This window comes from Anabrus simplex, chromosome 1, assembly GCF_040414725.1.
Source record: "Anabrus simplex isolate iqAnaSimp1 chromosome 1, ASM4041472v1, whole genome shotgun sequence".
Taxonomy (NCBI): domain Eukaryota; kingdom Metazoa; phylum Arthropoda; class Insecta; order Orthoptera; family Tettigoniidae; genus Anabrus; species Anabrus simplex.
The window spans coordinates 1,340,622,473-1,340,635,213 of NC_090265.1; the positions used below are offsets into that span (position 1 = coordinate 1,340,622,473).

Genomic DNA, 12,741 nt, shown 5'->3' on the forward strand with positions numbered 1-12,741 from the left:
TCTGTGAACAACACAGGTCTCCATTGGCGAAGTTGCCAGTTGATGTGGGTGCGGGCAAACAGAAGGCGAGCTGCGCGATGTTGCTGCGTTAAACGGGGCACTCGAACAGGACGTCTGGGTGTAAGGACACTTGTCTTAACCTGTTCCTTACTGTCTGGCCAGACACCGTGATTCTAGTGACCCTCCTGAGGTTTTGTGGCAGTTCTCTGGCTGTTGCTGAACGACGCCGCAACGCACAGATGGTCAGATATCGGTCATCCTGTGGGGTTATCATGCGTCCACGACCTTGTCTAACCCCCTGTCCGACTCGGTGGCTGAACGGTCAGCGTACTGGCCTTCGGTTCAGAGGGTCCCGGGTTCGATTCCCGGCCGGGTCGGGGATTTTAACCTTAATTGGTTGATTCCTACGGCACGGGGGCTGGGTGTATGTGTTGTCTCCATCATCATTTCATCCTCATCACGACGCGCAGGTCGCCTACGGGAGTCTAGAAAGACCTGCACCTGGCGAGCCGAACCCGTCCTGGGATATCCCGGCACTAAAAGTCATACGACATTTCATTTCATTTTCCAACCCCCTGTCTCAGTGTAGTGATTCAACAAGCGTTGAATAACTGACGGACAGACATTGAGATCCACAGCAACCCGACGAAAAGTCCATCCTTCCTGGATCAAAATGACGGCCCTTTGTTACTTGAACCTCGTTATGATGTCTCATGGGATGTGCTGGTTGATGTACAACGTACTCAAATGAACGCAGCAGTCTGTGTACCTCACAATGACACACGGACGCACCCTATTCACTTCGTTTTGAGGGGTCACCTGACAGTTTAATGCATGGCTACGCCTACAGATGGAGTATAGGCCTATGTACTCGCTTCGGCGGTACATATAGACATACCCTGAGTAGCTAAGGTCTCAAGGTATTCTCTACGACCAATGGAACTCCATCTACCAAATTAATGTTCACATACCAGACGTTACAAAGCATGAACTGTGTAGTTCCTCTCACTTAATATTTTATCAGACTTAATTTTAATTATTATCAAAACATAATTCACCCTCCATGCAGATAAAAACCCTCTAGATATCCACAACAAACATTATATCGGCAATTTCATTTGTTTCCGAAAAAAATGTGTCTGCGAAGAACTTTTACAACACCGTGCGAATTTTTATTTAAGCGACTGTATAAAGATACTGGGTTGAACTGTGCATGATTTACAATTTCTTGGATGAGAATGACAGAATTTCCACTAGGAAAAGTAAAATCCCCTTTATCCATTCAGTACCGGGCGAGTTGGCCGTGTGGTTAGGAGCGCGCAGCTGTGAGCTCGCATCCGGGAGATAGTGGGTTCGAACCCCACTGTCGGCAGCCCTGAAGATGGTTTGCCGTGGTTTTCCATTTTCACACCAGGCAAATGCTGGGGATGTACAGTACCTTAATTAAGGCCACGGCCGCTTCCTTCCCATTCCTAGGCCTTTCCTGTCCCGTCGTTGCCATTAGACGTATCTGTGCTGGTGCGACGTAAAGCCACTAGCAAAAAAAAAAAAAAAAAGACAGCCAAGGAGCTGTCTCTAACTTTTTACCAAGGCAATCGAAGTTCGAATCTCGCTAATGTAAGCGTGATTTTCGAAATGAAATTGGTGATATCTCACTGGTTCGGATTCCACGTTAAAATGAAGACATTATGACTAAATATTACTGTAGTACGTAGGTCTATACGTTGTTTCGATTGTAAATCTACATTTTCGACGCTATTTCACATTACGTTCCATAATCTTCAACAAAAATAGTTTATTCAGGCTTCTCAATATATAATGTTTCGCCTGAGTGTGGCGGCGGGCTTGTCACACCTCACCAGGACGCTGACTAGCACACTGTTGAAATATCAGAGCAAGACTCCTTTGCAGCACAATGCAGTGACGGTGCACTAGGTGAGATAAATATATCCACTTAAAGACTTGGCTGTAATAATTTAAAGATAGATTGAGAAGCCTGAATAGTTATTGCTGAATTGATATTCTCAATTGGTGAAATAAAATGTTGAATTCTATAACGTTGCTAAATCGGTTCTGTAGGGTGAAATTGAAGTACGTTAGGTACACTATCCGTGAACTTTTTAACGATTCCCTAACTCATTCTTGGGTCTTTTCAATTATCAAAACTAAGTTGAAGTGAGGAAGTTATTACATTGGCCGCTTGTGCTCCGGTTTACTCACGCGCTGGTAATGACGAGAGCTCTCGCCTTGTTTCGGCTCATCCATCTTCTTGGGTTTCAACGTGTTGAATGTAACTACAATAAGCGCCGTAATGCGGCAATATCTCGCTGAGCGAGAAAGGGGCGGTGTGAAGATTAATGCGCCGACCACTTGGGAACACGCGAAATACCAATCTGCTGTGTGGGGGAGGAGATGTAGGACTCCGTGGAGGGGAGGCGCCAAGTCTAGCTGTAGCGAGCACTACACGGCATGCGCCTTCAGCGACCGCAAGTGACACTCGACGACTCGCACCAAGTGGAACAATGTTGCGTCATTGATGGAAGTTTAATCAGAAATCATTGAAAGTTCGAAATTTTGAAAATTCGTTATCACATATAGTTATTTCGAGATTTTGAGTCGAATGTATTAAAATATTTTTTCTTAAGATCGATGTGTTTTAAATGAATACGAAAAGCTGATTTTGTTGCGTTATAAATTTATTTAAATAAACGTCAATTTATTTTTATACCAATACGGTTTTTATGGCCTTAAGGAAGCCTTTGGTATTAATCCGAGAGTGTATCATACATATAAAATTAATTCTAAAGCAATTTACCAGCTAAGGTTACGGTTACTGTGCTCCAAAAATACCAAGTTATTAAACACTGCTGTGGATAGGTTCAAATAATTTTTATGTTCAAAATTTAGAGAGATGATTGAAAAGTGTTTTAACTGTCACAGACTAGTATTTGTGCCAACCTCTTTTTACAAAAAATATTAGATTAAACTTACGCTGAATTTAAAATTAATATAATCATATATATGCATATAGGCCTATTCTGTGCAAATGCCGAGGTATAAGATAAAATATATCATAGTGTGCTTATAAAATTTGTTGAGGAATTTATCGAATTATACACACAAACTTTGATTCCAAATTTGGAACTTTGTTATGGCTGGCTCGGAACCAGACTTGGACGTTTTAGATGACGAAGAAGAAGAGGATTCGTGTGAAGAAGAAGCTGACGAAGGTTTCAGACACAAGCAGGAACCACCCAAATTTTCAATAGACAGTATTTTAGGTCGGGATGACAAGCGGCTGGTTCCTGAAGGAAGCAGTACATTCGTGTGTCCCACGCCAGTGTCCCTGTACCCCAGTACGTGGGGTACAGGGTACGCTACTCCCAGCTCGTCCAGCACACCCTATTCGGCGCTCGCCTATCCAGCTTCGCTGGCCACAGCCTCTGCATCTCTGTTGTACGGCAGCTGGTTCGCTTCGTCCACCAAGGCACCCACTCAGCTTCTGGGGCTCCAAGGTACGTATCTTCTAAACTTTGAAGTCTATTCACGGGAAGAAAGTTCATATTCTTGATGAAAGAGTTCATAATAACTTATTGTGTATGTCACATAACGTAAATTTGGAAGAGAACTGCGTAAAATCGAGTAAATAGAAAGTAAAGAATTGATTTTAGAGTAAAATAACAATGAGCGCCAATAACTTAGTCCTGTGAGTAGTGTAATACTGTGATAGTACTCATAAGTACATCTGAATTAATGTGGTAGTATTTTGACAACACATTTTGCAGCGCTATTGTGAATGAGTTAGTATAACAGATATCATATGATACTTCGAAGAGGAAATAATTTGAAAGAAGTTTTTACACTAGCAAAATATCATTCTACTGTCCATTAATTAATTTGTTATTATGACGGAATCAGTGTTTCGAAAATGTAAATCAATGATGAACTGAAATGGCTTACGGCTAAGGTTGTCGTCACTCTGCCCACGTGGTACACCAATGTCTGCAGGTCACCTGGCTGGACAGCTATCATCTGGCCCTTAATCAGCTGTGTATGCCATGGGTCTCTTTGTTTCTGAGCCAAATCAAATATTTTATCTCCAATGTCGAAGTTTTCAAAGCTTCATATCAGGCTATAAGGTTTAACATTTCGTCGTCGTGCCTCGAAATACCGCTATGTGACAATGTTGAAGGGAGAACTATTAACCCGCAGCACATGTATCACAGATCGAAAATTCGTTATATATTTCACCTTAGATGACAGAACCTTTAGGCCAGAGTTCTAAGCTGGAATATTATCACAGAGCGGTTCGTTTATGCGCAACGACGGTATGTTGATTCTATGAAACATATTTCATAAACTGTGAACACATTTTTGTACATAATCATGGAACGTAGTAAGTTAGAAATAGCATCTTCTAGAACATCCAAAGATGGAATTACTTCTGTATACTACATTTTTTACTCTATGATTTTAGAAACCCTTCCTGGTCCATCATGTGATCTCTGTTAATTTGTATGCCTGAAGGAAGAAGAAACATTTTTCTTAATGTACCAAGGATTCCATCCTCCTAGAATTAACATTCGTCTAGCATTAATTGAATTCTGTCGTTCACTAAATATATCCATAGCATACTCTGTTTTCCATGTAGTCATGTTTATCATTCAGTACTTTAAAATCTTAAATGATTTTCCTCATGACCACGTTAATTTCATGTTATGCAGTAGTAATCAAGCTAACACAGAATCAATCACCTGGGTGTTATAGTTACCTTACAGTTTTTATTATTCAAATATAAAATACCTACATTGCCATAAGGTTCGTGTGCACGTCACTACCACCAAGATAAGTAGTCTCCGTTTTGGTTATTCATCAGCTAATAATAATAATAATAATAATAATAATAATAATAATAATAATAATAATAATAATAATAATAATAATAATAATAATAATAATAATAATAATAATAATAATGCACGTTGGACAGGCCGAAGAGGTGGACGCCGAAAAGAAGTCAATTTACCAGCCAACTGTAAACTACTATAAAGATAAATATCACCTAGACAATATTTCCGTCCATGGACTCATGATCGGAGCTCGAGGCACAATCCCTAAATTTCTTGTACAGTTATGGGATTCTCTCGGTCTCAACCAGACACGACTTCACGACATCGCTATCACTGCAATACGAGGTTCAGTGACCATACTCCGCAATCATCTATAGGCCCTATAACATCTGAAGAACCATACATCATGCCATATCCCAAATTCATTGCAAATTTTATTCCTGAGCCTTGTGGTGGTTATTTCTACCTGGCACACTAGCAAACTCAACAGTAACTTAAAAGACAAAATACTGTGTAGTCGACATACTTTGTCCTTGTGGCAGCCTCCGCATGGGGGAAGTTGTATTAATAAAATATTAATTAATTAATTAATTAATTAACTAATAATAATAATAATAATAATAATAATAATAATAATAATAATAATACAAAAGTGCAGCCTGTGTCATTTCGTGTTCATAAGGGCTACCGTAGTGTAGCTGAAGCGTCGACATTTCTTAAAATGATAACGTGGCCTACCATCCCGGAAATAAAGCTTATCAGTTGACATCGGTCATGAATGCTTGAACCGGTGTAATAATAATAATTTAATGTCTCTTCAACTACTGTCGATTTCAAAAGATACCACTGAGCCAGAATTTCGTCCTTCAGGAGTTCTTTAGTGCACTGAAAGCCAGTGACACGGGGATGTTGCAGATATATTGGAAATCTCTCAAATACCACCGACTCCTGCGGGGACCGAAACCACTATTTAGAACAGAAGGACCACTAATAATAATTTCGTGTGGCTATTTCTAGCCGGATGCAGCCTTTGCAAGGCAGACCCTCCGATAAGGGAGGGCGGCATCTGCCATATGTAAGTAACTGCGTGTTATTGTGGAGGAGGATAGTGTTATGTGTGGTGTGTGAGTTGCACGGATGTTGGGGACGGCACAAACACCCAGCCCCCGAGCCACTGAAATTAACCAATAAGGTTAAAATCCCCGATCCGGCTGGGAATCGAACCCGGTATCCTCTGAACCGAAGGCCAGCACGCTGAACATTCAGCCAATGAGTCGGACTAGAAGGACCGCTCATGTCCATTTATGTTAGCAAAATGAGAGCATAATGGAAATGCTATATTGAGCGTTCTGATTGATTCTAATAATAATAATAATAATAATAATAATAATAATAATAATAATAATAATAATAATAATAATAATAATAATAATAATAGTGTCATTGGTTTATGTCCCACTAACAATTTTTACGCTTTACGGAGACGCCAAGGTGCCAGAATTTTGTCCCGCAGGATTTTTTAACGTGCTAGGGAATCTATCGACACAAGGTTGGCGTATTTGAGCACCTTAGGTACCACCGGACTGAACCGGGATCGAACCCGCCAACTTGGACTCAGAAAGCCAGACTTTTACAGTCTGAGCCACTTAGCCTGGCACTCTGACAGCATGATGTCACTAGAAAAATCTTGAAGAGAAAAACACCAGTGTTTACAATGATACTGACCACTTAAAGTTGAATCTATAGTTCAAACATTACATTTTGGATGCAATCTGTTCTCATGAAAATAAAATTGTTCAATGTAAAACAAAGTATGACTTCTGTGTATCCAGGTAAACCAGGCATATCACGTTTAATTGTTCCTTTGAATAAAATATTCTGAAGTGCTTGACCTGAAGGCAAATGATTGTAATGGAATTGTCCGACTCCGTGGCTAACTGGCCTTTGGTCTAAGACGTCTCAGGTTACATTCCCGGCCGGGTCGGGGATTTGAGTTCTCACTAGTTAATTTCTCTGGAATGGAGTTTTGTGCCGTCTTCAACATTGGATATGGGTCCAGTCCTCACAGACGCGCAGGTTATCCATGGGCGTCACCTCGAAATATCTACAGCAGGCCTCTCCAGAGGTCATACGACATTATTATTAACGGAATTGTATAATTTAACGAAACTGTCCTTTGCATAAATCTTTTCTTACGTTCGTGGAAGTACATTATTATTCTCTCTTTATGTACAAATGATGGAACTGAGCCATATTAACTGAATATGTCCATACAAAAGTCATTTCTCTAAACTGAGTTCCTTATTACTGGTGACAGAATTCCGCAGTACTTTTTTTCTCATGGATATAGAGTAATTAGTGAACGCACAAACCAGTTGCCCTATAGCAGGGATGGCGAACCTTTACTAACTAGTGTGCCATTTTATGTCTGGATTACTATTCTCAACTGTCTACTGTGCCACTTGTTATTTTCGCTTTTAATAGATACAACCCCCGCCCCCACTCTCCACCGCCACCACCGACTTCCATCCCTAATTCCAAATTATGTTTCATAATAATGTTATTACATATATATAGTCCGGCTCCATGGCTGAATGGTTAGGGTGCTGGCCTTTGGTCACAGGGATCCTAGGTTCGATTCCCGGCAGGGTGGGGAATTTTAACCATCATTGGTTAATTTCCGTGGCACGAGGGCTGGGTGTATCTGTTTTCTTCATCATCATTTCATCCTCATCACGACGCGCAGGTCGCCTACGGGAGTCAAATCAAAAGACCTGCACCTGGTGAGCGAATACGACCATGAAGCATGCATTCACATGTATTTGGTTTTTAACAATATATTATTATTATTATTATTATTATTATTATTATTATTATTATTATTATTATTATTATTATTATTATTTCGTATGGCTATTTCTACCCGAGTGCAGCCCTTTAAAGACAGACCCTCCGATGAGAGTGGGCGGCATCTGCCATGTGTAGGGTAACTGCGTGCTGTTGTGGTGGAGGATAGTGTTATGTGTGGTGTGTGATGTTGGGGACAGCACAAACACCCAGCCCCCGAGCCACTGGAATTAACCAATGAAGGTTAAATTCCCCGACCCGGCCGAGAATCGAACCCGGGAGCCTCTGAACCGAAGGTCAGTAAGCTGACCATTCAGCCAACGACTCGGACATTATTATTATTATTATTATTATTATTATTATTGTTGTTGTCCTTTGAGTATTCACTCCAGAAGTTGGTTTTATTCTTAACAGCTCCACCATTACCTGTCATAGATGGTCTAGGCGTCACGGAAGATCCATGTACTAGGGAAATGAGGAGTAAGGTAGTTTCCCGTTGCTTTCCCCACCGAGCCAGAGGTTGCTATTGCATATTAGGCTGCCGAGCCCACTGAAATGCATGCACCAACCGATCCTATGAGTAACATTTTCACGCCATTCATAACGGTGATCGGCTGCATAAGAAATGGCATTACCGCGTAGCATCGCTCATTCCTCATCCATCTTCATATCGTCAAAGCCAAGGATGAGACTGATACTGGTCAAGGAAAGTAACATTTTTTTCTGTAAAGACTAGGTCTCGCCAGCAAAGGCACATTAGGCCTATTCTTCTTCTTATTATTATTAGTTTTGCCCGTTCAGATATCATGTTCGAAATTGTAAATAAGCTTGACGACTTTCGCCTTCTTAAACTCACAAAAATATCTTAATGAACACACTGTTGTTTCTTGCATTCTTCTGACGATTTTCTCCGTAAATTTGTGCTTAGTTACTTCTTTCATCTGTCCATCCTCCGGGGTCTGTTTTTCCCTGAGACTCAGCAAGGGATCCCACCTCATCCGCCTCAAGGGCAGTGTCCTGGAGCTTCAGACTCTGGGTCGGAGATACAACTGGGAGGATGACCAGTACCTCCCCCAGGCGGCCTCACCTGCTATGCTGAACAGGGGCCTTGCGGGGGGATGGGAAAATTGGAAGGGATAGACAAGGAAGAGGGAAGGAAGCGGCCGTGGCCTTAAGTTAGGTACCATCCCGGCATTTGCCTGGAGGAGAAGTGGGAAACCACGGAAAACCACTTCCAGGATGGCTGAGGTGGGAATCGAACCCACCTCTACTCAGTTGACCTCCCGAGGCTGAGTGCACCCCGTTCCAGCCCTCGTACCACTTTTCAAATTTCGTGGCAGAGCCGGGAATCGAACCCGGACCTCCGGGGGTGGCAGATAATTCGCTCCTGCGAAATCACCCCGTGTTCTATTTCTAGTTCGTCTTTCGTGTTATTTTGACATAAGTTTTCCCTGTACTGGGTTTTATCGTATATCTGGTGACCTACCTTTGACGCTGTGATTAATTGTGTACCCCATCCTGCCAATGTTTATGCCATTGATGCCATTTTACCATTTGACTAAAGGTAATACACTAGGAAGGGAGGGGAAGTGGGTGAGGGAAAGATCGCCTTTTTCTCGTGTGCGTGAGGGTCGGACGGATCAGTTCTCTGATTTTCTTGTTCTCTCTGAGCGTGTCGAACAAGGTCTTTCTGGCCATGGCAACGTATGCCTTCTTTAAATACACGAAGGTGACGATTGTTTTGCTTCATCTGCGGATACTTAATATCGCCTTCAGGTTCCATATATGTTTGGCACACCAGCTATATTTCCTGAAGTCCGTCTGTCCTTCTAGTCAGTTCATGGAACTTTGGAGAGAATTTTAAGTGCGAGTTAGTAAGGTTAAAGAGTCTGACTCCTTGGCTGCAAGGTCAGCGTTGAGGCCTTCTATTCAGAGGGTCCCGGGTTCGATTCTCGGCCGGGTCGGGAATTTTAATCAAGTCAGATTAATTCTTCTGGCTCGGGAACTGGGTGTTTGTGTTTGTCGCAAATTTCTCCTTTTCAAATTCAGACAACACACCACACTACCAACCACCACAGAAAAACGCAGAAATTGCATCAAATACACATGTGCGACACAGTTCGCACCCGCGACCACCCAGCTGTGGGATAAGCGGTGGAAGAAGAAGAAGAAGAAGTAGGGATAATAGTCCTTCAACCTTCCTTCTGTAGTTGTTCGGATACGCCTTGTCTCCCTTTCTTATGCAGTGAGTGTATCAGTGCGCAGTTCCAATCCTGTGGGATCGTTTTGGTGTCCAGTATTTCTTTTAAATGATCGAGTGGATTCTTCTGGTGAGGTCATTTCCTCCTATTCACATCTCTGCGGTTCTCTGTTCTCTCCGGGTGCTTTATTGTTTTAAGCGATTCGGGGGAAATGATAGGGTGAATCAGATTTCGGCGTGCACTCTTTTTCTTTGGTGGATCACACCTTAGGTCTGGAAAGTTGTTAGCTATGATCGTACATTTCTCTTTAGTGTTTGTCTCTAAGGTTCCATCTACTCGACTGAAACATCAAACATGGTGGTTGGTAGCCGGATAAATTCTCACGGAAGTTCTTGTAGAAATTGGTGGTGTTGCTCTTGAGGAAATCCTGTTCTTTGGTTATGTTTTTGTCGCACCCGCGTTTTTCTCTGCGGGTTACTTGTGAGCTCATTTGCTGGTTATTTCTGCCAATTTGTGTCCGTTCAAATATATCCACGCTTTGATTCTGTATTCGATGCATTTTTGCTTTGTTAAGACGGAAGCCATACTTCGCAGTGTCGACTCAGTTAAACGTACAGTCACAGTAAAAGGTATTCGTACACTTAATACTGAAACAAAAATACTTTGCTTAGTACACTTATTGTCATGTACGTTGTATAACATCAATAGGTTAGCTTTCTGTACACTGTCTAAAGATATGTACATCATAAAACATAAAATTGGTAAACGTCTCTGTTATTAATGCATAAATAATTGAAAATACCATGATTTCATACTCATAAAAAGTATTCGTACAGTCCGGTCTTACTTTCATTCCCCACTGATTTTTGTGCACATTTAGTATTTTGTTGGCAATCCTTTTGATTTTACAATGACCTCAGGCCGCCTAGGCATTGAGTGAATTAGCTTGAAGGTGAAGGTGGGCTCAATCTTACCCCATTCTTCCAAAAGTGTCATTTTCAAAACTGGCTTTGATGAAATATTTCTTCTGCTCAGTCTCTCTATTAGATAAGCCCACACATGTTCAATCGGATTCAGATGTGGGGAAGGGGGGAGGGGTGTTACCATATATTTCGGGGTGTTGTATAAAATCCACAACCGTGTATCAAGGACCGTATTCTTTAAATCATTATCCTGCATGAATAGATAATTACCGAGAAGTCCCATTTTTTCGGCACTGGATGCTAGATGTTTCTTCAAAACTTCAGTATAGTATTTAGCTTTCCATCTACGAATTCTAAGGAACCTACTCCAGCTGAGCTCATGCACCCCTAAACCATTAAACAACCTCCACCATGCTTCACTGAAGGAAGTAGATTGTTTTCTTCGAGTTCTGTGTTCGTTTTCCTCCACACCTTTTTGCCATATTATTGAAAAGCGGTCAATTTACTGTCATCCGTAAATATTACTCGATCCCAGAATTCTAGAGAAGCATGTTTATAGTCTGTAGCATATTGTAGTCTTTTCTTCCTATTTTCTGGGGTGATTCAAAGTTTTCGCCTGGCATTTCTACAATGATACCCATTTTTGAATTGTGGAAGCACAGATATTAAGTTTCAAATCATTTCCTAGTTCAGACCTCAGTTTTGCAGCACTGATTCTAGAATTTTTCTTAACTTTCCTGAGGTTTAGTCTTTTAGTTTCATCGTCTAGATTGCATGGTCGTCCATATCTACGTGCATTTTTGATAGATTTTCTCTCACCATACCTGTCAGTAATTCCCTGAATTATAGATCTTGGTCTCTTCACTAGTTTCGATATTTCCGAGAGCGATTTACAGGAATTATGAGTCAGGATTACAATTCTTCTCTCTTCTTCTGTTGTTTCTTTCATTTTGCGGTCCATCTTACTGATTGACTGTATCACTTGTTGTTTAGAACGACTGAAGCACAACTGACTTGGTACAAGACGTGACCTTTACTGCTTACCTGCGTTGCAAGGGATATTATCAAGGACTTTGATGTGAGATAAACCATCTGTACGAATACTTTTTATGCATCTATGTTTCGAACTTATTGGATGACTCGTTTGTTAAAACGAACATTTCTATGTACTATTGTTATTTCCGGTATGTAGTCATATTCATGTTTCGAGAAATACCGAAATATAGAAAAGTAGTGAAATTTCTAGCAGCCTATGGGCAATGCGTCAATTACAAACGACAACATTGCTTAACGTTTAAGGTGTACGTATACTTTTTCCCATGACTGTAACTTTTCAGTCTGCCGACCACACAATTTCAATATAAATTTGCACTATAACACACCTGTAAAAATAACTCACACTATTAAACAATGATATATTTAGTTCTGAAAAGAACGCCATCAGATTCTATCAAGTCACACACAATATTTGGAAATATTTATGTTTATTCCTGTCCTATCACCTACATATTTGAAATTTGGAATTTATCTTAATGAAGCCCTGCTTTGTCTCCACACCAGCATACAATGTGAGGCGTTTGAAAAACCATTGCTCTTTCGTTGGCTCAAATACAACCGCCTGCCAGTACGCTGACCCTGAATATATGTAGAGAATGGACAAATAAATAAATAAATAAATAAATAAATAAATAAATAAATAAATAAATAAATAAATAAATAAATAAATAAATAAATAAATAAATAAATAAATAAATAACCGGTATAATCGGAAGACCATTAAATGCTTATTAAGAACCCTTGTATATTTTTAAAATTATTATTAATAATAATAATAATAATAATAATAATAATAATAATAATAATAATAATAATAATAAGGATAGCAACAACAATGGTAATACTAAGGGAACACTAGGAATA

The 12,741-nt window shown here is 40.5% G+C and overlaps 1 protein-coding gene across 1 annotated transcript in view; it reads left to right on the forward strand.

Moving 5' to 3' along the window:
- Positions 1-3,151: 3,151 nt before the first annotated feature.
- LOC136858984 (homeobox protein engrailed-1-B) overlaps positions 3,152-12,741 on the forward strand; it is a 70,929-nt gene continuing 61,339 nt past the window's right edge. Inside the window, exon 1 of the mRNA XM_067138665.2 lies at positions 3,152-3,515. Within this exon, the coding sequence (XP_066994766.1) occupies positions 3,152-3,515 (364 nt within the window). The remainder of the gene's footprint in view (positions 3,516-12,741) is intronic.